Genomic DNA, 22,536 nt, shown 5'->3' on the forward strand with positions numbered 1-22,536 from the left:
TGATAATCTGGGGGCTCAGGCACCTGCTGGCCAAGATGCAGCATCTTTTACATTTAACAGTCTCCAATGCTTTTTCATCTACTGATTTGTCTAGTGATCTTTGAAATCCATTAGGGTTTCTGTAGATGCTTCTTTTGAACATGTCACCTGCTAATTTAATCAGAAGCCACATATTACCTGAAAAGATCTTTTCCTCTTCACCTTCTCCAGATCACTCATGAGTTAAAAAGAAAAACCTAACACATGCCCTTACCTCTTCACCAGCTACAAAGTCTTAGTTAAGGGAAAGGTACTCAAGACCTCTCATAATATTTTCACACTTCTCTTTTTCAGTTTTACTAAACCCTGAGACCAGAATTGAGAGTACTGAAAACACACACACAATGGGTCTAGAGAGACACAACCATGTTCTGTGGTCCATTCCTTTCCTGGCAAACTCTACAATGCAGTTTGCACGTTGGTAACTCCCCCAAACATTAGATTTCTAACTCTAAGATACTGCTCCTGAACGATAGTCAACTCAGCCTACTACTGCAGAACAATTATAGATCGGGTCCTCCTCCTCCCTCTCACACATCTCACTACCTCAATCTAATATAAAATTGGGTGATGAAATTTAATTGCTCATTGACTCATAAAAAATTTCTGCACTAGGTAAGAGACTGAAAAGCAAGATTTGTATTCTGAAAAAAAGAGGAGGGAAAGGAAAAGGAAAAGCTGAGGGTCTAAAACACCAAAAGAGAACTTCCATGAAGCATGCATGAAGCGCTGTCAGGAACTACACATCTACTGCCCCCCTCCCCCCCCAATCTAACCTGCAGGATGCAGATGATGCACTGTTTCAGGCTCCTCTTCACGCTCATCCTGAAGGGAGTCATCATGAAATGAGGCATCTTCACTGCTGCCTTCCAGACCATTTCTTAAGGCCACCCGCATATTCAGAGCCACAATAGTATCATCCACACTGTTCTGGTGTTTGTGCACAGTGTTCTCTGGGGTCTGTGGGATGGGCTTGGCAATGGGGTTAGTGTAAAACCTAGTCACTTCATGATGATCCTCCTCCTCCTCTCGCTCACCATCTTGTCTGTGGTTTTCATCAGGAGGTACTGACAAAAAGAACCTGAAGAAATGAAGAATAAAGTTGAATTATTTAGTTCTAAGGGACTTATGTCAATGTTAAAATTCTGGTGTCCTTTCATATAAAAATGGCAGGGTAAGCAGACTGAGGGAAGCCATTATTCCCCTTCGCTCTGCACTTGTTAGACCACCTCTGACATTCTGCATCTAATCTGAGGCTCTCCCTACAAGAAAGACAATGATAAGACTAGGGGAGGGGTACCACGATGGTCAGGGGACTAAAGCACATGCCCTGTGAGGAGAGCTTGAGGGAAATGCAATTGCTCAGTCTGGAGAAAAGGCTTACAGGAGGGTGCAATAGCAACCTTCTAACACCAAAGACAAAAGTTAGACTCTTCAGATATGCATGGCAGACGGATGAGAAACAACAGTCAAATTAAAACAGGGAAATCCATGAGGACAGTCAAGGGTTGGAAAAGCGACACAGAGAGGCTGCAAAATCTCTATCCACAGAGGTTTGAGAGACCCAACTGGACAAGGTCTGCAATGACCACGTCTGAATTCAGTGTTGAGACTGCTTGTGCAACAGACCCCTCCCAAGGTCACTTCCAACTGAATGATTCAATGATTCATGAAGCAGGCTGCTGTGGGCTTTTGTGCCCAAACTACACACAGTTTTAGAACGGGATGATTAAGTCTTGCAGGCACCATGATCAAAATCAAAATTGAGAACATTGTTGTGACAGTCACTCCAAAACACCAGCTTCAGAGAGCTGCCTGTTGCACCTGCCTACTGGCAACACAGCTAACAAATGCCTCTGCCCCATTATGAACTGCTCAGGTCAGGACTTAGGTGATCAGAAACAAGGTTCCCCATTCCCATAATCAGTTCATACTTCTAGTAGCTTTAAATAAAATCAAAAAGTTGAGCTGCTCAAGAATTTTTCCAGCCTCCGATTTAAAAAAAAAAAAAAAAGAGTTAATCTGAAATACAGCCACAGATTTTTTTTGAGGAAGTAGGTATTCAGGCATCTGAGGGGAAGAGAGGGCCTTAGAGACTCCTCTTTTTAATATGTAGAAAATACATTACTATTATGCGACATTTGGATCAGTGGAGCTTCCTTGCAATTCCCACATTACTGAGAACAACTAAGCAGAAGTTCTTCTAACCTCAGGGTCAGGTTTATCACCTTCCTCAAGAAATGGCCTAGTTTCTCGCTACAGGGAATGCAGAGAGACATATCCAGAAAAGAAGTCATTCCTCTTTGAACCCCTCATTTTGGATGGAATGAATCGGTATGTGACCACACAGGAAAAATATACAGCTAGTTTAAGAGGAAATGAATCTCACAATAGGTCAACCTGCTTCCAATGAACAGCTAAGACGACATCCCTGAAAATAACTACCAATTATTCTATTAATAATAATTTAGAGACAGGCATAACCAGTTTGCATTCCTCGTAAGTATAAACACCTGCATGATGAATCAACATACCGATCTCCATTCTCTGGATACTCCGATGGAGAAGCCAGGTCTTCATTTTCACGATTAACAGGCGAGAACAGATTGCTACTGTTGAGATTCTTCAAAACCAACTTTTTGATGCTCTTCCTAAACAAAGCACCAAAGAGAAATTTGGATATATCCACTGCATAAATATATATTTCATGCTTAGTTCACGTGCTCCAGGGACCAGGAACCAGCTGTATAACACCTGATCTCACGCTCAGGACATCTGAAGTCTTCTGTAAGTGCACTGCAGTAGCTGAGATACTAAAACTCTTTTTGGAATTTCATTCAAGGCTTTGGTTTATGAGTAAACATAAAAAGCACAACTCATTGAAAGCTTCAAAACCCAAGGTCAGTAAACCACAGTATTATCTGTTTTACAAAACAGTACTTTTCCAGCAGAAGCACAGAACCCCACAGAGAACGTCTGGCCCACAGATGCAGGTGATTCTTTACTACAGGGTCACTTTAGGAACAAATCAATGGCCAGACCAGGGTTCACTGCCTGCGGTCTGAAGATCACTGAACATCTATGCCAGTTACACTCAAAGCAGTCTAAGTATCCCTTTGCTCTGATCTTTTGTTCATTTGGTGGTTTTCAGTAAAACACTGAGTAATTCCATACTCTGCTCTCTCCCTGGAAAGTGAACAGATGGTTCAGGCTAAATTAAAGACAAACCAAGTTCACAAAAGTTACAAAATGTTTTTAAAAAGCCTATGCTCAGAAGTACTTCCAATGATTGATGCATCTTTCTCCAAAGGTTGTTTTTTGTTGTTTTTTAACTAAAAAACCAAAACTTTCCAAAACCCTTTTCAATTGAATGCCACTGGTGCTCTCAAAGACTGAAACCAAAAGCTTCAGTAGGGTAGATCCACAACATCATTATTAATTTCTCACAGAAACATCTGTGTATAGGACCAGTGCTAGGCTATGGAAATGTCAGAAATCTGCCTTCATATTGAGTGCATTAGCAAACCTAATGACACTTCCACTTCTGAAGCAGAAAATATTATGCTGTACAAGCTTTCCTTGTAATATTCCTAATTGACTTTATACAAGCTTCGCTCCAACCATGGGATGACCTCATTTTACAGCTTATTTGACTTTAACAGTTTAAACTGACCATTTTCATCTCCTCTACAGAAAACATTTCTATTCAAATTTTACACAAAACCTGTTATTGCCATTCATATTTGAACCAGGTCACAAAACAGTCATGGAATTCAGGATACTATACAGGAGTTTACTTAATCTGATCAGAAGATTCTTGCACCACCTACTCCCTGCAACATACACAAAAGAAAAACTAACTTTGGCATGAATGCACCATTGGATAGGGATGGCTCGTCATCATCAAGACCATCAAAGAGATGAGATTTAGCAGAGCCAGCTGACTGCAAAGCTTTTGGTCGCACTCTGGTCGCTGGACGCGGAGTCAGTTTGTAGTGGGTGGGTGTTGTTAAGGCCTTCTGAGCTGCTGGGTTAGTTGGTTTCAGCCTCTGAAACAAAAAGATGTAGAATTAGAATTTTCATACCACTTATTGTAAGGGTTTGTGGACAGTGAGAGTGCCTGCTTTGTTAAGGCTATCCAGTCAAGGACGTTTTAAATGTAAAGGAGATAATAAGTAAAGGGGGAAGCAATAAACAAAACCAGAGACACAAAGCTGGTGTACAACAGGTAACGGAAACAATGCCGAAGACCAAAAGTCTCCAGTCACTCACTGATGGGCTATTAAGAAACTACAGGCACAGCTTTGGAGAGGGCCAGCCTGGACCTCCTGTCCAGGCTGAGTGAATGTGGGGACAGCTACGGTCAGGCATGTGGGCACCCTGGGCCAGTGGCACCAGCAGCAAGAGGAAGCCCCAGGGGCTGGAGCAGAAGAAGGTCTCTGCTCCAGCCTCTGGGATGGGACCAGGTGTAGCTACTGGGGACGACTAGGGTGAGTGAAGGTCTCAGCAACATCTACTGGAACAAGACCACAGCTCTCTGGCCCATGTGCCTGGGCGACAGCTGCTGGCAGTAAGGGACAGGCAGAGCACCTGCATCATCCCCAAACCTCATGCGCGTGGGGATTTCCGTGTGTAATTCACTAGCAAGCTTCAAGTTGGACTTGCCCATAAGTAGGAGGCCCTGGGTCCTGGCAGGGACTATCGAAGAGGCAGAGGACTTGTGCTGGTATCAAGGGATCCGTGAGCACAGGGTGCCCAGGAAATGAGCATGCAAGTGCGTGCATCTTATTGCAGCAAGCAACAAGCTGGACTAGCCTGCTCTTTGGAGCAGGTAATAGGGCTCAAGTTCTGGGCAGGGCTATCAGATGGACAGAGGGACCATGCTAATGCTTGAGGGATCCATGAATGTGTGGATGAGTCTAGAGAGTGTGACCACATGTGCTTTCACTTGGGAACTTCAACTGTTATCAACCAAGGAGAAGGAAGGGGACATGGCTGTATATGCTTATGTTTTACAGGAGTCCTGGTAGTGTTACACATGGGTGCTGCTGAAGGCAGTGCCTTGTCTGTGGCTGCGCAGCCAGCTGTGTCAGTGTACTCTGTGCGTGTGCGTCTGGGATACGTACTGAGCTTCACAACTGATTGTGCCTGCAAATGGGAAAGCAAGAGCCACATCCATCAGCCTGGGAAGGAGACCCCCTGGGTCTCTGGGCATACACTGCTGGGCTCCAGCAGTTGGGCAGGAGTAATCTCTAGCCCCTGGAATCCACCCATGGGCAGCAGCCATTTAGAAACCTCCCTTAACACTTAAAAAGACTGAAAAGTATTTCTTTTGTTGTCTTTTAAAACAAACCAACAGGGTATGGTTTGTCAGAGACTGTCATAAAAGAAGTCATAAGCAAAGCTTAAGCTAAGCACTAAAAATATTCCAAGCATAGACAATTACCCATCTTTATTCTCAACTAGCAGCACTGAGCATAAGAAGAACTCCAAAGCCAAGGCTCCGATGTGCTCAAAAGCAGTAAAGAAAGCCACAGTAAAAGCAGTTTGCATCCTGGAGAGCATAAAAAGCCACTGCACCGATATGAGTATACAGATGGCAACTTATTTGCTGCTCACTGCATACTTCAAGGAAGATAGTGAGCACAAAATATAAAGTCATTTCAAATCTTACCCAGAAAGCAAGTGAAATGTTTATGTGCACTTACCTCTTCTTTCTTCTTCGGGTCTGACATGGGGTTTCTGAAGAGTGGAGAATCTCCAAAGGGTGAGTAAGTCAAGCTATTGAGATGCTGCTGAAGGACGGCTTGCTGGGCAGCTGATGCATTTGGGTCTGTCAGTGCTATAAAAAGACAAATTTTTAGCATCTAAACAGTTTTACTAATAAAGCCAAAGTAGGTAGAAAAGACATCCTTTCAATCAGAGGATCCCCTCACAGGAATTCAAATTTCTATACAAACTTCAGCATTCCTTTCCCCCGCTCTTTAGTCACCATTTCTGCAGCAGTCTGATGGCAGAAATCAGATTCTGTTCCTCCATTAGAATTTGCAACCACATTCAACAAGTTTTTATTAGTGACAAGCTGAGGGCATGGAAAGCTACATATCAGTAGAATGAGCCTGGCCTGCCAAAACCTTTAACTAATATGTTTGACTTCTGAATCATCTTTTAAGAAGAAAACAACCAACCAACCAACCCCCCCCCCCGAAAAAAACCCCTGTGATGCAAAGTTTTGATATTCTTGCTACAGCAATCAAACTTACAGGTCTAGAGTCCTCTCTGCAACGAAGGCCTCAGTTTTATCTCTCCACCTTCTAGCATCTAATTTTAATTCCCATTAAAATACTCTAAGTGTTCACACTATGAAGTGTTTTGCGCAACCTAAAGCAGCTTAATTCTACTTCCAAGAAAACCAGATTGAACCTATGCCTTCCCAAAGAAGAACAAAATTGCTCTGAGAAACAAAGGCTTACTGTCAGACAAAGTCTACAAGGAAGTCAAGAGTAGAGTTTGAGACAACTGGTTCTTCCCAGATCAAAAGCTGGTTTAACTGAGCAGACCTTAACCAGCAAGACCCCTCCTTATGCTGCCCCACTGCAGGCATTGCCTAAAAAGCCAATACTTGAATCATCTGTAGAGTTACATCAAGAGAGGGCCAAGCATAACAAATATAGAAGTATGATGGAAGCAAGACAAATGACTGCAACACACTGATGAGAGTATTTCATCATGATAAGAACGTAGCTCCCCTCAACCACATTTTGCCTGTCGTAACTAGTATATGAAGTTACTTTGACGGGTGTTCACAGGATCACAGACCAGCAAGGCTGGAGGTACATCTGAAGGTCATCTTTTTCATCAAATCATCATAGAATCACAAAATAGTTTGGGTTGGAAGGGACCTTGAAGATCATCTCATTCCAACCCCCCTGCCATGAGCAGGGACACCTTCCACTAGACCAGATTGCTCAAAGTCCCATCCAACCTGGCCTTGAACACTTCCAGGGATGGGGCATCCACAGCCTCTCTGTGCAACCTGTGCCAGTGCCTCACCACCCTCACAGTGAAGAACCCCCTTACATCTGATCTAAATCTGTCCTCTTTCAGTTTAAAGCCATTACCCCATGTCCTATCACTACACCCTTGTAAAAAGTCCCCTCTCCAGCTTTCTAGGTACTCTAGGTACTAGGTACTACTAAGGCCGCTATAAGGTGTCCCTGGAACCTTCTCTTCTCCAGGCTGAACAACCCCAGCTCCCTCAGCCTTTCCTCATAGCAGAGAAGCTCCAGCCTCTTTGTGGCCCTTGTGTCTCATGCTGGGCAGCCCAGCACTGGACACAGCACTCCAGGGGAGCCTCAGCAGTGCTGAGCACAGGGGAAGGATCACCTCCCTCCTCCTAATGCAACACAGGACACCATTGGCCACCTTTGCCACGAGGGCACATTGCTGGCTCGTGGTGAACTTGGTGTTCACCAGGACCACCCCCAGCCTTCTCTGCAAAGCTTCTTCCCAGCCAGGTGGCCCCCAGCCTGTACTGGTGCCTGGGGTTGTTCCTCTCTAGGGCCAGGCCTGTGCAATTCTCTTTGTTGAACTTCATGAGATTCCTGCCAGCCTCTTCCTCCAGCTCGCCAAGATCCATCAGGATGGCTGCATGACCCTCAGGCAAATCAGCCACCCCTACTCTTCCTTTTGTCACCTGTACACTTAACAGAAGTGCTCCTTGTTGCCTTTGACATCCCTGGGCAGATTCAGTTCCAGTTGGGCTTTGGCATTCCTAAACCCATCCCCACACACTTGGACAATGTCTCTGTATTCTTCCCAGATTACCTGCCCCTGCTTCCACCTCCTGTATGCTTCCTTTTTGTGTTTGAGCTTTACTGGGAGCTCCTCATTCATCCACACAGGCCTTCTGTCATTTTGCCTGACTTCCTGCTCACTGGGATGGAAATTTCCTGAGCTTAGAGGAGGTGATCCCCAAATATCAACCAGCGTTCTTGGGCCCATCTTCCCACATAGTGTCATGTGCCATGTGTGTGGTGTTGTTCCCCCGCCCCAAGTTTAAAATAATTTTCCTGAAATGGCAGCCTCAGGGGGCTAGAGCATCAGTTATGTATGCCATTCATCTAAAGTGCTCAGATCTGCCAAACAGGGTGAACGCTGCTGGAAGTGGTAGACATTTTAACTTACAAAATGGTAGCACAAGTGTCCGAATCTAAAGACCATTTATTTCACCAGTGGCACAGCATACCTGCTAAGTAAGTCCCTCTAGCTCTCCTACCTGGAATTACTGAAGAAGCTAATGCTACATTTCCCCCCCTTTTTTTTTGTAAGCACCTACTGTTGCTGTGCCAAATTCAACAATGGGAAATACGTTAGTAATCTCAAAGACAAAGTTCTAAAACAGCTGCAATTATTAGCAATGTTAAGCAACTTTGAATTACTTAAAAAAATATATATAAATAATTAGCACAAAACAATGTTAGTAACGTGGTCTCCACTGCTACCAAGAACAGAAATCGCCTCAGATGGATGCTAAAACATTTTTCCCCCCTCCAAAGCATTTGGGTGGGATGTGCTCCTATGTTTAGGCATATCTGAAACAAGGGAGGAAGCAGCAATTAAACTCGGGTTAATGTACACTTACCGACAGCAGGCTGAGGGGCTCCAAAGCCCAGAGTAGCTGTTGATGTATTGAATCCTGGTGCTCCAAATGCTCCTGTTCCTAGCGTTCCACCAAGTTTAGGCTGGGTGTTTCCAAATAAAGAAGTCTGTCCTGCCCCAAGAGCTGTAGCAGGAGAGATGACTGTCATTTACTACAAGACTGTGACAAACTAATAAGCCAATTTATCCCACAACAAAGAATCAATTATTTATTAAACTGCAAGAAACATTCAACATGTCCACGAATGCTACAGACACTCAAGACTCATGCAATCAGACCAGAGGCTTCAAACACAGAGGACACCACCAGTTTTCTGAGCCATTAGCCACCACTGTAAGCAATGCTGCCTACAATTTCTAAAAGGTTGCTTAGCACGGTGTTAGCAAGCTCTACTTGGTTCTGATATGATACAGATTCATGGCTTCAAGCTAAAACATCTACAGCCTTTACTGCATTGGAGTTAGCAAGTAATACCAATGCTATAGTATCACTGAAGTTTGAGGACTATGCTTAGGCTGACATGAAATAAGCTAGTAAACTGTTTACCTGTTCCAAACCCTGTTCCAAGTCCAGTTCCCAGAGTCCCAGTTGCAGGCTTATTTCCAAACAAACTATTTCCAGCAGTGTTGGCACCAAAACCTTCAAGAATAGAAGCAGTAGCTCGTTAATCTAACACTATTAGAGATTAAATTAAAACCATCGATTTAAATAAATAAGCATCACCGGCTCAAAGACAGCCCTGCCACAGTTAAGGTCAAATTTCACACGCTGTTTCCAACAATGCAAGTTAAATTGACAAGCAGCAAGAAGGGACTTCAATGGTAAAAAAAAATGTATTTGAGTTATGAACATAATACTGAAAACATCAGTAGAGAAAAATACTGGTTTGCCTTCTTAAGCTTTTCAATTTGTTACAAACTTTCAAAGTTTTACTGAAAGCCAGAATGGACATCATGATGTTGTATCTGGTAACACAATAAAATGTATTAAGTTTCTTCAACTGCTTGGAAGGAAAAAAATCCCGTTTTATACTATTTATACCACACACGTACTTCTCTGATTCTTACTGACAAAACAGGTCACAACTCAGATTCATACAAGCACACAGTTCAAAGACACATCTCTAATTCTAACTGAGTACAATCCAAATCTAACATTAGACAGATTAGTTCTTAAACTGAAGACTGTGAAATCATCCTATGGTTGGTTAGTATGCAAAGAAAGAATTAAACTAGAAAACTGCAGTCATGGACCAACATCAGAAACACCTTAGAACCAAACTCCATTTTTCCTATAAACTGTACCACTGCGAGCAATGCAGGCAAATTAAAAACATACTACAATCAGTATTGTTCACTACCAAACACTGTCAACACACTAAGGTGGCTATGAAGCTCTTAGAGAACCGCAGAACAAGGGACTTGGAAGCAACTTTCACAAATACCATGGTAACAGTTTGCCCAAGGCTGGTCACCACAATGAAACTGTGCTTGCTAAGGTGCTGCCCTGGCAGTCTGAGAGCTTGACAATTTCTTCCCTCTGTCTATTCTGGCAGGCTGCTACGGCAGGCTAATTGTATTTTAGACTTTATTGCTGATATTAAAATATTAAAATAAAAAAGGACAGATGTGAGGATCTAAAACCATTCCTGCTCACTTTCAGGAATACAGTTTTCTTGCTCTCAGATTAAGAAGGAAAAAAAAAAACCAAAACAGACTTCAAGAGAAGTCCTGTGAAGGAAGACTATCATTTACTTAGACTACCGCTACACATTTCTCCTGCTCAATCACACACTCATTCAACACCAGTTCTCTAACATTAGTGTCAGAGGCCAACATTAACACAAGATGCAGTTCTTCAGGACTTTGATTCTTCACGTCATGAAAGACAACAGCTACCAGTTAAACTGGAACCGACTGTTTCATTTTACCCTCACTCCAGTGCAAGATCTCCTTATCCCTGCCATCAAGCCACAAGTATCACTGGTTTTACCCTATTTCCTTCAGCACTCCTTTGCAACCATAGTGTATTTACAGCCTCTTAACAAACCTCTGTGTTGTATGAATTCTTTGATTTGTTCAAGAGTTTTCAGTTACAGGTTACACCTTCTCTTAAGCACTCACTGGAAGAATGGTACTTTTACTTAAATATCTACCTTCTTGAGTCAGGGAGTACCACCAAGAGGAAAGATATAAAACAGCATCAAAGACGTTTCCCTGCAGCAACATGCATCAGAAGCATGGCTTACCTGAGAATTTTAACATTCATTATCATTTAGCATATGATATTCAGCAGCCAGGTGTGTGGTATACGCAGTATAGTTTTAAGTGATTGAAATCCCACTTTTTTTTATATGTACCAAAATTGGAAGTGTTTGTATTGGTTCCTAAAGTCAGGGTTGGTTTGTTACCAAAGAGCCCGCCGCCTGTGGTTGTACCAAACGAGGGAGCACTGGTCGTGGTGGTTCCAAATCCAGCAGGCTTGTTACCAAACAGGGTCTGAAAGGAAGAAAACATGAATTTGGAAACCTGACAGACTGATATTAAAAGAATTGCATTAAGTGTTTCACTGTAGGCAAGAAAGCAGAACTAACACCAAGCACAACTGAGACCACACAACCCAGACTCCCAATAGTGGTGTGTTATCGCAATCTATAGGCAGTGTCTGTGCATATACCAGTTCAGAGTCTCTTGCTGTCTTCTATCAGTCAAGACATTATTTGTTAAAAAAATTGTTTCTGCAACACTAGTTCTATTACACATGCTTATACCGTATCCTTCAGTTTACACAAAACCACATGATTTTTGCATCTCAGGCATCTTAACTCTTAAGACAATGCAAGTTTCATGAGGTCGAAACCCAGGAACAGGACTCTAAGCCATCTGTTTTTATTTTCCTTTATTTTTTTTATTGTTAAGGTACAGACATACCGAACCGCCAACACCAAATCCTGTGTTAGCTTGTCCAAAAAGACCAGTTCCGGTTCCAAATCCAGTACCAGCATTTGTATTGGCAGCTGTTCCAAAAAGGCCTCCAGGTTGTGAGGGCTGGGTTACCCCAAAGAGACCCTATAAACAGGAACTAGGTTAAGATACTGCTGCAACGCTTTTCAAGTCTAGCACTGATGATAACAGAGCTAACACACAAAGTCAGTTAATAAAATGATGCTACAATACTACCATTTTTGCTGGGGGAAGAAGGTGGGTGAAAAGCATTTCAGAAGCTTTAGTCATTCTCAAAAAAATTAGTTACAAAAAGGAAATAAAAAAAAAAAAATCAAAGAATTTATGCTCCAAGCTGAAAAGGATATTGGAATTTCTTCATCATTGAGTGAGGGAGATGGATAAGAAATATTTCACAGGGTGTTCTGGGAGAAGTCACAACATATTCAGAAAGAATATAGTATATTTGGAGCCAAATTCCCTAGCTATGCAACAAGTTACAGCTATGTAGCATACTTCTATCAAAAGAACTCATGACTGCTGGTCATTAGTTGCCAGAAAGTACAGAATTGTTAATGAATTCCCACAAAATGTTAATAATGGAATTATATTATCCACGTGAACATGATCAGAAATACTTGAACTGATAGAGAGAGCAGACTGCTTCAAGAAGGGAATGGGAAAAGTTATTTGTTACAAGCTGTATTGCTGTCCAATTATCACGAATGAAAAATTCTGACTGGCAAGAAGCTGCTAGCTCAGAGAGCAGCGTTCGAAGCTTTGCATCCTAGTTTTATGAAGCTGTACAATTTGAGGAAGATCTAAATCACTGTACCGCAGCCTCTTGCATCTAGCTGGAGTAGTTATACCACAACTTACACCTTTAAGGGTTCAAACAATTTGTCTTACCATTGTGTTCGTGTTCGGCTGTCCTAGAGTGGTATTGCCAAAAGAAAACCCAGTGTTCTGCGTTGTTGTGGCTTGACCAAATGGTTTGTTAAACAGACTTGTAGTTTGAGATTGCTGACCAAAAAGACCCCCTGTCGTTCCTGTTCCAAAACCAGTTGTACCTACGACATATAAACACATTGGTTAAAAACTCCTCAAGGATTTATCCAAACCCACTACATTTCCACACCTGGCACATTCAAACAGGAGAAAAGATGCTTCAACTCAATGGAAAAGCAAAACACCCCGTGTCATCAACACAGCGCAGCACCTGCGTTCAGATGGAAGTAGTTTGTATTAGGTAATTCATCAGGTTCTCCTTGTCCTAAAGTCAGTGTGAGCATAACACCGAGGAATTACCAGCCTGTTTACCTCGCAGATAGATCTGACCAAAAAGATACCAGCTTTTATATGATCAGTTTGTTCTTCACCGTACAAAGAAAATGGTACCATGAGCACCTGAAAAGGGCTCACTGGGCAAGAGGCAGGCAGCCAATGCCCTGCACAGCAGTTCTGTTTTATAACCCACACAATTACTACTACAGAAACTTCTACCTGAACTTCAAATATCATCTCCCTTTTTCTCCTCAAAGGAAAAGGGCTGTTTACATGTGGTGAAAATGGTATATGCACAGACAAGAGCTCTTGCTCCTTCTCACAATTGCCATTGCTATCTCTGCAGAACTAGGTGCTTTCTTTGGAGTTGGCTCCACAAGAAATACACGAAGCCCAGCAAAGCTGTCAGGTTGGGCAGTCCCTGTATTTTAATGAACCATACCTTTGCAGGGTGGACAGGAATATGGCCACCTGTATGTTGATCTTTCTCAAGGATAGCAGCTCAGATCAACCCCCACAGGCCTTAAACAAGCCCAGAGATTAAGGCCAGCAGTACCCGTCACTAAGGACAGGCACAATTCTAACCCAAGACACTACAGCCTTTCTTACAGCAGATAATCGCTTCCGTTACTACAGACCGTAGGATTTTGATCTTCTGTTTATAGTCTTAATGCCACATATACAAATATCTACTTACTTTTAAGTTTGCAGCAGAAACTAGTAAAAATAGAATTTGTGTTTGAACTTTTCAGCACTATTTGCTTTATGCTAAATTCAAAAAGGTCCACTAACCAGTTAGCCCAACTGACCTGCAACTACCAGACATACAAACACTTATGTAAATTAGTTACTTCATACCTGGCTTTTACTTTTTGACCAAGGATGCCAAAATGGATAGCGTGAAACCAGGATGGCAGGACATGTAACAGGTCCACATCCTAACCCTGATCTACTGTGAAGAAAAGCTCCTGGCAAATTCTAGTGAGGCTACTATAAATTAACTTGACCATTTCCAGGGAATTTATGTTTGCTCATTAGCAGAAGTAAAATCTGGACTTCACCATCAACCAGCTGATGCCATTACCCTACTGATCATTAGCAGTTTCCTGGTGGTTTTACTTCAAATTGTTTTACTCGCTCATGTGAACTAGCTGACTAGCCAGATGCTCCAATGAACTGCCTTCCAGCAAAACTTGGGAGATGCAGAGGAAGTTTGCAATCCCTGAAGAGTAAGTAAATAGAGATTTCTATGGCAAAGAACCTGATTATTGAATGTTGATAATACAACGAGTAAAAGTCTGAGCTTGCACCAATGTTTCCTCATCTTCTTTTCATTACAGAATTTTAAATAGCTTAACAGAATACTTGCGTATCCAGTCACAGCAATGACAGGGGACAGGCAGTACTCACTGGTTCCAAAAGCAGTTTTATTCTGTCCATATGAAAAGCCTGTGTTAGTAGTAGAAGAGCCAAAAAGTCCTGTAGCTGTACTTGATGTAGCAGTAGAAGACCCGAACAAGCCTGCAGCTGCTCCTGCTCCTACAGGATTTGACGGCCCCTTCCTATTTGCCTGGTAGTCTTCTAAACGAAGTTCCTAGTAAATGAAAACCCAGTTCTCTTTACACATTCTTTTTACATAGGGTGAGGTTAGAACAGTGTCATTAGCATGTTTACACAGCATTCAAGCCTACACCAAGATGAGGGTATCAAGAAAAGCTGTAACACCTACATTTTTAAAAAGAAGGATGCCATAAACAAGACCTAAACTTAGATTCATGTTTGGGCTTCAATTTTACTTCCCAGAGCTTTTTCAGATCTTTTGAGTAGAAGACCTGTTTTGAAGTATCAAATAAGTCAACTTAAACAGAAAGGCTTCAGGTTAAATCCCTGGGAACACTAGTTTGTATTAAAGAACTCTGAGTTCTGTCTGAGATTCTGCCATTATCTCAGCAGTGCAGGATTGCTCCCAACAGGATCTCTCACCCTCCTGGTATATGGTGAGATGGAATTTCAGCTCTTCAAAAACTGCAGCGTTGAGCACTTAAAAACAAATGCATCGCCATATTAATTGCATTAAGTGTTTTACTTGATGATAGCTCTCTTCTGTGAGTGATGCAGATATTGAGGGTTGTACTCATATCAATGAGCATAGAAGATACTTACTACAGTCAAAAAAAGGTGTATTAAACCAACACTAACAACAGCCAAACAAGATAAGCATGTTTGAATGCTCACTGACTAACCTCAAGAGATTTGCTTTCATATTCTTTCATAGCAGTAATACATTGGTGCTTGGTATTGATGTTAGTGCTAACTCCAGATTTCACCATAGTATCTGTACCGGTTGGTGGCTGCAAGAGAAGAGGTTAAGACATCAAATTTAAAATCCAGATAGACTTTTGTTAACACAGTTAGCACTCTCTCGGCAGATGCCGTTAAAACCTAACTTTAGCACAGGACCTGAAGCAGTGTTATTACTGTTACCTGTACAGCTGTGGCCTCACCCAGTGATGAGGCATGTTTAGTGGCAATCAGTAGTGGAAATTACCCTAGTAACACTCAAAAAACCTGCAGTGCAATTCCTTTTTTGGTTTCACTTTAGAAGTAGTTTACCTAAATTTGTGATACAAATCCTCTAGCTATGCATGGATTTCATTATCCCACTTTTTTTTTTTTAACTGCACTATGAAAATACACATCAACGGCACTCAGACTGCCCAAGTTATCATCACAGTTCTGTCTATGTCCCAAAATAACAAAGTCTCAGTCTGTTAAATCAGCTCAATCTAGAAACGAAGAGAGCTGAGATTTGCCTGAACAATTATTTGGGAAAAAGAATACCTCCTTCCAGCAGATATCAGTTACCCCATTTCCATGATGGCTTCTTTTCTGAACCACCCGCTATTTTCAACTGCCACAGAACTTTCAAGATGTTATTCAACCCTTTCTTAAAGGGAACTCACCCAGAAAACACAAGGGATCAGTCTTCACATTTCATTTTACATTTCCAAAGCCATGCTGACTTGTAAGAGAATTGAATTTATTTTGACCCATTCCAAGACATCTTTAACCCGTATTGCTGTTAGCATTTAGCATTGATCACCCAGCATTCTGTGGCACTTCCTACCTTCCTGAGAAGGCTCAATTTTAAGAGCTGCTTTACCTCTTCAGCTTTCACACAGCTGTAAACCTAGCAAGTCTAGATAGGGCATTACTCCACCGTGTTTGAGAAGTCTGTCAAATTCAGAATTAAAAAAATGCTAGTTCTTTGGATTTAATTATACATCCTACTTCCACTGCAACAGTTCCATGAAAGGGGGTGTTTTCAAATAATTTCCAAACACTACATACTTCCATATGAACTACTCATTTTTTTTTTCAGCTCAGTGACCAAGACAGTACTTTACCAAGTAACTACAAAATGTAATGCTTCCTACAGTAAACAGGCTTGATTAAGAAGGAAAAACAGAACTTACATTAAACTTAATAGTCGTGCCAGTTGGAGCAGCGGTAAAACTAGTTGGGCCAAAAAGAGAGCCAGATGTACTCCCAAAAGGATTGGAAGTAGTGTTAGTGGTTCCAAAGAGACCTCCACTGCTGGTACTAGTTCCAAAGTCTTAAAATAAATAAATAAAAAAAAAGATCAGTACTAAAACAAACCTGAATTTTAAAACTTAAACCAAATATTTTATTCAAATTACAAAATAGTTTAGAAATAGAAGAAACTGCTAGGAATTTTTTTTTTTACAGCAGAGCTGGACAACCAATAGTCTGATAATGCAATGTTCTGCTGTAGAAGACTGCCCCTAACTCACCACCCCAGGAAACACTAAAATAACCACAGCAGCCAGTTTCATTCTAGTCCTGACAATGCTAAGAAAATAACATGTATAAAGGGAATCAATGAGGTTTCTTGTCTCTTCTCATAAGGGTCTGCAAGCAGTTGCTTCTGCTTTGGGGAATTACAATAGAGTTTAAGAGGCATTTCAAGCATTCTAGTGCCAGAAGCAAAACCAACTATAACTGCTCTACAACAGCAGAATAAAAAGCTAAAATCAAGCAGCAACAAAAGATATTCAAGAATAGAAAATGCCAGCCAACCACCTTTTTCAACTTATTTCAAAACTCATGGCTAGAATCACAGCTACAGATTTTGTAGCCTATCAGGCTCACTCTTGGCTACTGTGGACCACAATAATGTCACTATATCCTTCAGGAGAAAAAACCACGAAAACCCTACATTAACACTTGTACCAGATCCACACGTACATCCAGCGTTCTGTGCCCTTCAATTAAAGAAAATAAGCAATGCTCAAGGGAGATGCAGCAGTTTTACTCACTTCCAAACCCAGCTGGCTTATTCTGTGCAAAGGCATTATTTTGGGATGAGAAGAGGCCTCCGCCAGTGCTGGTAGTTCCAAACAGGCTATTTGACGTCCCAGTTGATGTTCCAAACCCAAAGCCAGTGCTTGTGGAGGAGGTGGCTGGCTGATTAAATGTAGTCGAACCAAATAATCCTCCTGAAGACAGAAACAGACTATTAATCTTTTGCAATCATCAAGTGCTTGGGTTTTTCAGGGTGTTTTTTTGTTGTTGCTTTTCTTGATGGTTGCTTGGGTTTGTTCCCCCCACACACTTCAATAAAATCCTTCTTTCAGGGATTGCATTCCACTACAACCGTAACACAACAATACCTGGTTTTGTCTGAGTACTCCCGAAGAGGCCTCCAGTATTATTGTTCGACCCAAAGGCTGATGTTCCAAACGCTCCTCCACTTGTAGTACCAAAGCCAGCATCTGAAAAACAACATTATAGTTCAGATGAAACCAAATTCTTAACGTGTGTACTAGAAACTAAATGCTGTCACTGCCTTTTTAACTTTCCAAAAGTAGTTTGTGCACAACTACCTATACATCAGTGTGTGGGACATGTGAAGTGGTACAATTAATAATTCTACAGAGCTCTTGAAGCAAAAGGCTATAATATTTGAGTCGGCCACTTCTACAGAATGGAGAGACCCTCCTCTGCAAGACCTCTAACACTTCTATGGTGCCTGGAAGTTGCTCTTCTCGTACCTTGGTTTAGGAGCAATATAAACATAATTATTATGTTTCCTTCCAAACAAACAGGGCATACAACCAGTTTATGGTCTGCTTTAATGGCTAAAAGCTCACTCATGGTATTTACAATGTATATGTCCAGAAGACACTCCTCAGATTACATGCTTTTTCTTTCCAAGTCTTCCCAACATATTCCAGGTCTGATTGAAAGAATCTTCCCACCCACCCCATCAAGATGGCCTTCATCTAAGCATTTGAGTTTCCACTCCTTTTATAAAAGGAATTTTCAATGCCTATACATGGAATCCCAGTATCTACCCAAATTAAAAGCTTGGTTAGTGGAGAAGCCTCGGGCTCCTGAACCTGATTCACTACAAAGCAAGCGAGCTGGACAGCCCAGCAGCACTCCAATTCCATCACACAAAAAATCACCACCCCTGCCTGACCCTCTAGCTGCACCCCTAGGAAAAAATACATTAAGTACTGAAAAGTTAGTTTGGACACATTACTTACTTTGCCCAAAAGTTGAAGTTGTCCCAAAACCAGTGCTGCCTCCAAAAGGAGTTCCAAAGGATTTGTTAAACATTTTCAGGATGTATCAGGTTTTCCCCCTAAATCTGGAAAGAATTCAGCTTTTATTTAAAGCTTATCTTGAAAACTCATTTTTCATCTACCTCATTGTTGATGTAAGCAATCTAATTTGAGTACTTAAGCCATAAAATGCATGACAGCATGTTAAGTCACACTAAGCAATTTAGAACACTGTCAGAACCTGGAAAGGGACAAGAACACTAATACTTCAGTGACATCACAAGTAAGCCGTCTTCCACCCTTAATTATGGCTAGATTTTCTGTACATCTTTCAGACTGGAAAAAAAAAAAATCTAATAAATTAAACTATTCCCCCCGACCTACGTGTTGTCAACAAAATCCTCTAGAACATCTAACCCTCACAGTACTTCCCACATCTGTTTCTACTACGTTTGAGCCACATCAGGCAACATAAAATCCTTTTTGCTCAGCCATCTCAACACCTGAAAGACCACCCCACGGGAATGCTTCTCTAAGAACACACACAGGGATTTGCACCATGCTACAGCTGTTTCTGTGACACTCCCAGGATTTTCCATGATTGATTTTCTGTTAAACCCTATTTGCCAACTACTTCAAACAAGACAAGTGGAAGTGCACTGCACAAGAATTACAGGAACACACCTCCCATCTTCTTCCCATTTATTGCTCACAGGGCTGCACTGGGATTTTCTCAACTTTCTAAAAGATGTTGTTTTAAAATACATGTTCAGGGGAGTTTTACCCCATTTATGCAGGGGCTGATTTCACCTTTACAACACCCATCATTTTATTTACAGATACATCTAGTAACACTGCCTCACTCCAATCTCTTCTCTCAGTACAAACACAATGTTACAGCTTTTCTCAACAAAACCAACCAAGTTAAAACAAAATCATGACAGATCCTTAGCCATACTCCGGTCAGAGAAATCTGTAGTCTTTTTCTGTATTGGGGCTAACACCTGTTAGCTCCACATTGAAAATGCCAGTATTATCCAGAAAAAATCCATTGTTGGCAGCATTAGCTAATCCACAGCAGTGGAGAAGTAGTAAGTTTAGAAAACTGTAAGACACGGCCCATACCAAGAATATTTACAAAGCAGTACTTACTATCACATTAGAATAGCACTGTTTTATGCAACGACATGCTTTTAGCCTTTCGGCATTTTTTAAACTCCATTTAGGTTTTCCAGGAGGCTCGACATTCAGGATAGCAATAAACTCCTATCAAGTATTGTCCATCTGGTCGCCAACAATTTAAGTTAAACTCAAAATCCACACCTTTACCTCTGCCTGGGTTCGACAGCTTCTCTATAGCTCCCTAATTCCAACTCCTTTTACATCCTCCTAACCAAAAGGAAGCACACATGTACTCTGCATACTGCCGAGCACGGCCACTCCAGAGTGAAGTCACTAAATCTATCTGCCCATCCATGAAACCATTTGTTTTCCCAAAAACCCATACCACCTTCTGGGAACAGCCAAACCCAGGTTTTGAGCAACCACAGCTACCCACTGTACCTCTGCAGCCATCCCAGCACTACTGGAGACTAAAACAGTCAAGAGCAAATCAGCATCCAACACTTACAATAGAGAGTAACGAAAAAGATGTTTTGTGTAATCTTCAACTATTCAGAACAGCAGTACATCACAATTTTGCGGTGTTAAGAGTCTTCCCACTCACGCATGCAAGTCCTTACCGACTTCCTTACACACATTAAGAGTGCTTTAAATAAAATGATTCTGGTATAAGAAAGAAAAAGCCGATTTCACAAACTATCAGAGCACCCTAAGCCTAGAGCTGACTCCTGGAAGAGAGTGCTGCCTGCCACACAACAGGATCCTGCTGTGAGATGTAGCGTTACCCTGCATCCTACATTGCAACCCCTCTCTCCCCAGGGGCCTGCTCCCCAATGCCCATGCCATGTACCCTCCCCAGCTGCACCTCCAACTCTTTCTCAAGCACCTCGCCGTTGCAGTGCCAAGGCTGCTTTTTGTTTTCCAGCAGAACCCAGCTTTGGATAGCAGGACAAAACGCAGAGCAATCTCCTGTTCGCTTCCTCAAAATCCAACCTTTGTGCTCCAGCACGACTGTATGTGGCTTCCAAGAACATCCACCCCCCACCTCCCAACACCCCAAACTTCACGATTTGGTCTGCCTTACACTACACCACCCACTAGGATGCCTTAAAAAAATCCTACCTATTCTTTTTCACACTTGTGAGAGAAATTGTATCCTGACACCCAGTGCAAGTGCACTCCTTGAACTCTGCACACCCACCTCAGCTACATTCTTCTCTATTTCTATAGGCTGTTTTCAGTCATCTCACTTTGCCCCTAAGCAAGTCTCACTGAAGGCCAGGTACAAAGTGCACACAGTTTTCAGTGGTTGTTCAATCTTGTTTGCAATTCATAAAACCCCTCTTCTTTGACTGTCCCCCTTATTTATGGCACTGCTGTTTCAAAATCAGTACACTGAGGATTGTTAAAAGCCAAATTCCATTTCAGAAGAAATCTGAAGCATCATTTTCTAAAATGCAAACAAGTTATTGAAAGATTTCACCCTCCCACAGGGTTTGGAACTTCGTTTTCCTTTCACAGCCACCCTTCCTTACCTACCGACCCTCAGCAGCTCAACTTCAGCCAAAACAGAACTCAGGCTTTATGTGGTCACTGATGCCATGGACACATCAGGGTCCCTTTAACCCAGGACAGTAGTTGGGGGGCAACCAGACGTGGACAACAGGCTCATGTTGTGTTAATCAAACGTGCTCTGAACTGTCCCATGAAAACACACTCGAAGCCCCTGACTGCATGAACACCAGCAGCCGCCCAGAAGTGAAGATGAGCTGGAGCAGGATTAAAGTCGGGTTTTTTTTACACAGCGGTTCTCTCCCACTTGCTGGACACCATCCCCAGCTGAACAGGAGCTATCCCCTCACTCCTGAGGAAAAGGGCTCTAACTACAGTTTTACAGTAATGTTACATAAACCCCCAACCGCATCCAAAGATGCTCGATTAGTTCATTAACCCAACTTTAAATAACTCTCCCGGTACCAAGCTAGTGCTTACATCCCCAGACGCCCACCGCAGCTAAGACCCTGGAGACAGGCCCGCCGTTACCCCCCGATTCCATCGTACACACCACGCCGCTTCACCTGTGCTTCCCCTTCACCGTATCCCCAGCGTTACCGGCTCCCATACCGCCATCAACCCAGCCCACACCGGGCTCCCCGGCCCTCACCGTAATCACCCCAGCACCCCTGCCAGACCCCGTAACGGGAAACCGAAACAGCCGAAAGCACCCCAAACACGGGGGGGGGAGGGGGGGAGCAGCTCCCCACGCACCGGCGGGGACCCCCGCAAGAGGAGCAGGCGGAGCGAGGCCCAGCCGCCCCCCGCTAAACCACCCACCCTCTCCGGGCCTCTCCGAGCGGGCCGTCCCCTTCCCCTCTCCTCCCGTCCAGCCAAACACACGGGGCCCACGGCCCCAGGTCGGCCCGGTTCCCGGAACGGCGCTACGGAACAAAGGCCGCGAGGCGCCCCGGCGGTCGTTGCACCGCCCCGGCGGGCAGGAAAGGTGAGCCCTCCTTCCCCCCACCCTCGGTGCTCACCGCCGGCGCCCAGGGGAGGGGAAGGCAGGGAGCCCGGGCCGGGCCGGGCCTCGCCTCACCGCGCCGCTCCCGTCGCGGTGCCGCCACCGCCGCCGCCTCACGGGGGGAGGGAAGCTGCGTCACAGCCCGCTCCGCGCGCCTCCCAGCAGCCCCCGCGCTACAGCCACCGCCCGCCCCATTGGCTAGCCCCGCCCCCGCGCGCCAGCCGCCCATTGGCCGCCGCCCTTTGAAAGCGAGGCAGCTTCCCCCTCCCCTCCACCCCCTTCCCTCGGGGAACGGGGAGCGTTTCTCACGGATTGGGTGAAGGAGAGCCTTACGTCCGCCGCGCCCTGAGCGCCGATTGGCCTGGCGCGACAGAGGGG

The 22,536-nt window shown here is 43.3% G+C and overlaps 1 protein-coding gene across 3 annotated transcripts in view; it reads right to left on the minus strand.

Moving 5' to 3' along the window:
- NUP98 (nucleoporin 98 and 96 precursor) overlaps positions 1 to 22,335 on the minus strand; it is a 40,995-nt gene extending 18,660 nt beyond the window's left edge. Inside the window, exons 1-16 of one of the 3 annotated variants that reach the window (XM_069808733.1) lie at positions 22,175 to 22,335; positions 18,501 to 18,604; positions 17,622 to 17,723; positions 17,268 to 17,447; positions 16,404 to 16,543; positions 15,171 to 15,278; positions 14,338 to 14,521; positions 12,553 to 12,713; positions 11,632 to 11,769; positions 11,112 to 11,199; positions 9,248 to 9,340; positions 8,684 to 8,824; positions 5,748 to 5,881; positions 3,901 to 4,088; positions 2,574 to 2,690; positions 816 to 1,120 (exon numbers count right to left, since the gene is read on the minus strand). In XM_069808733.1, the coding sequence (XP_069664834.1) occupies positions 816 to 1,120; positions 2,574 to 2,690; positions 3,901 to 4,088; positions 5,748 to 5,881; positions 8,684 to 8,824; positions 9,248 to 9,340; positions 11,112 to 11,199; positions 11,632 to 11,769; positions 12,553 to 12,713; positions 14,338 to 14,521; positions 15,171 to 15,278; positions 16,404 to 16,543; positions 17,268 to 17,447; positions 17,622 to 17,723; positions 18,501 to 18,573 (2,152 nt within the window). In that variant the 5' untranslated portion in view covers positions 18,574 to 18,604; positions 22,175 to 22,335. Of the gene's footprint in view, positions 1 to 815; positions 1,121 to 2,573; positions 2,691 to 3,900; positions 4,089 to 5,747; positions 5,882 to 8,683; positions 8,825 to 9,247; positions 9,341 to 11,060; positions 11,200 to 11,631; positions 11,770 to 12,552; positions 12,714 to 14,337; positions 14,522 to 15,170; positions 15,279 to 16,403; positions 16,544 to 17,267; positions 17,448 to 17,621; positions 17,724 to 18,500; positions 18,605 to 21,175; positions 21,195 to 22,174 lie in introns of those variants that run through there. The other 2 variants (XM_069808731.1, XM_069808732.1) reach the window with 2 other exon arrangements.
- Between the last annotated feature and the right edge of the window lie 201 nt (positions 22,336 to 22,536).

Source organism: Haliaeetus albicilla, chromosome 20, assembly GCF_947461875.1.
Source record: "Haliaeetus albicilla chromosome 20, bHalAlb1.1, whole genome shotgun sequence".
Lineage (NCBI taxonomy): Eukaryota > Metazoa > Chordata > Aves > Accipitriformes > Accipitridae > Haliaeetus > Haliaeetus albicilla.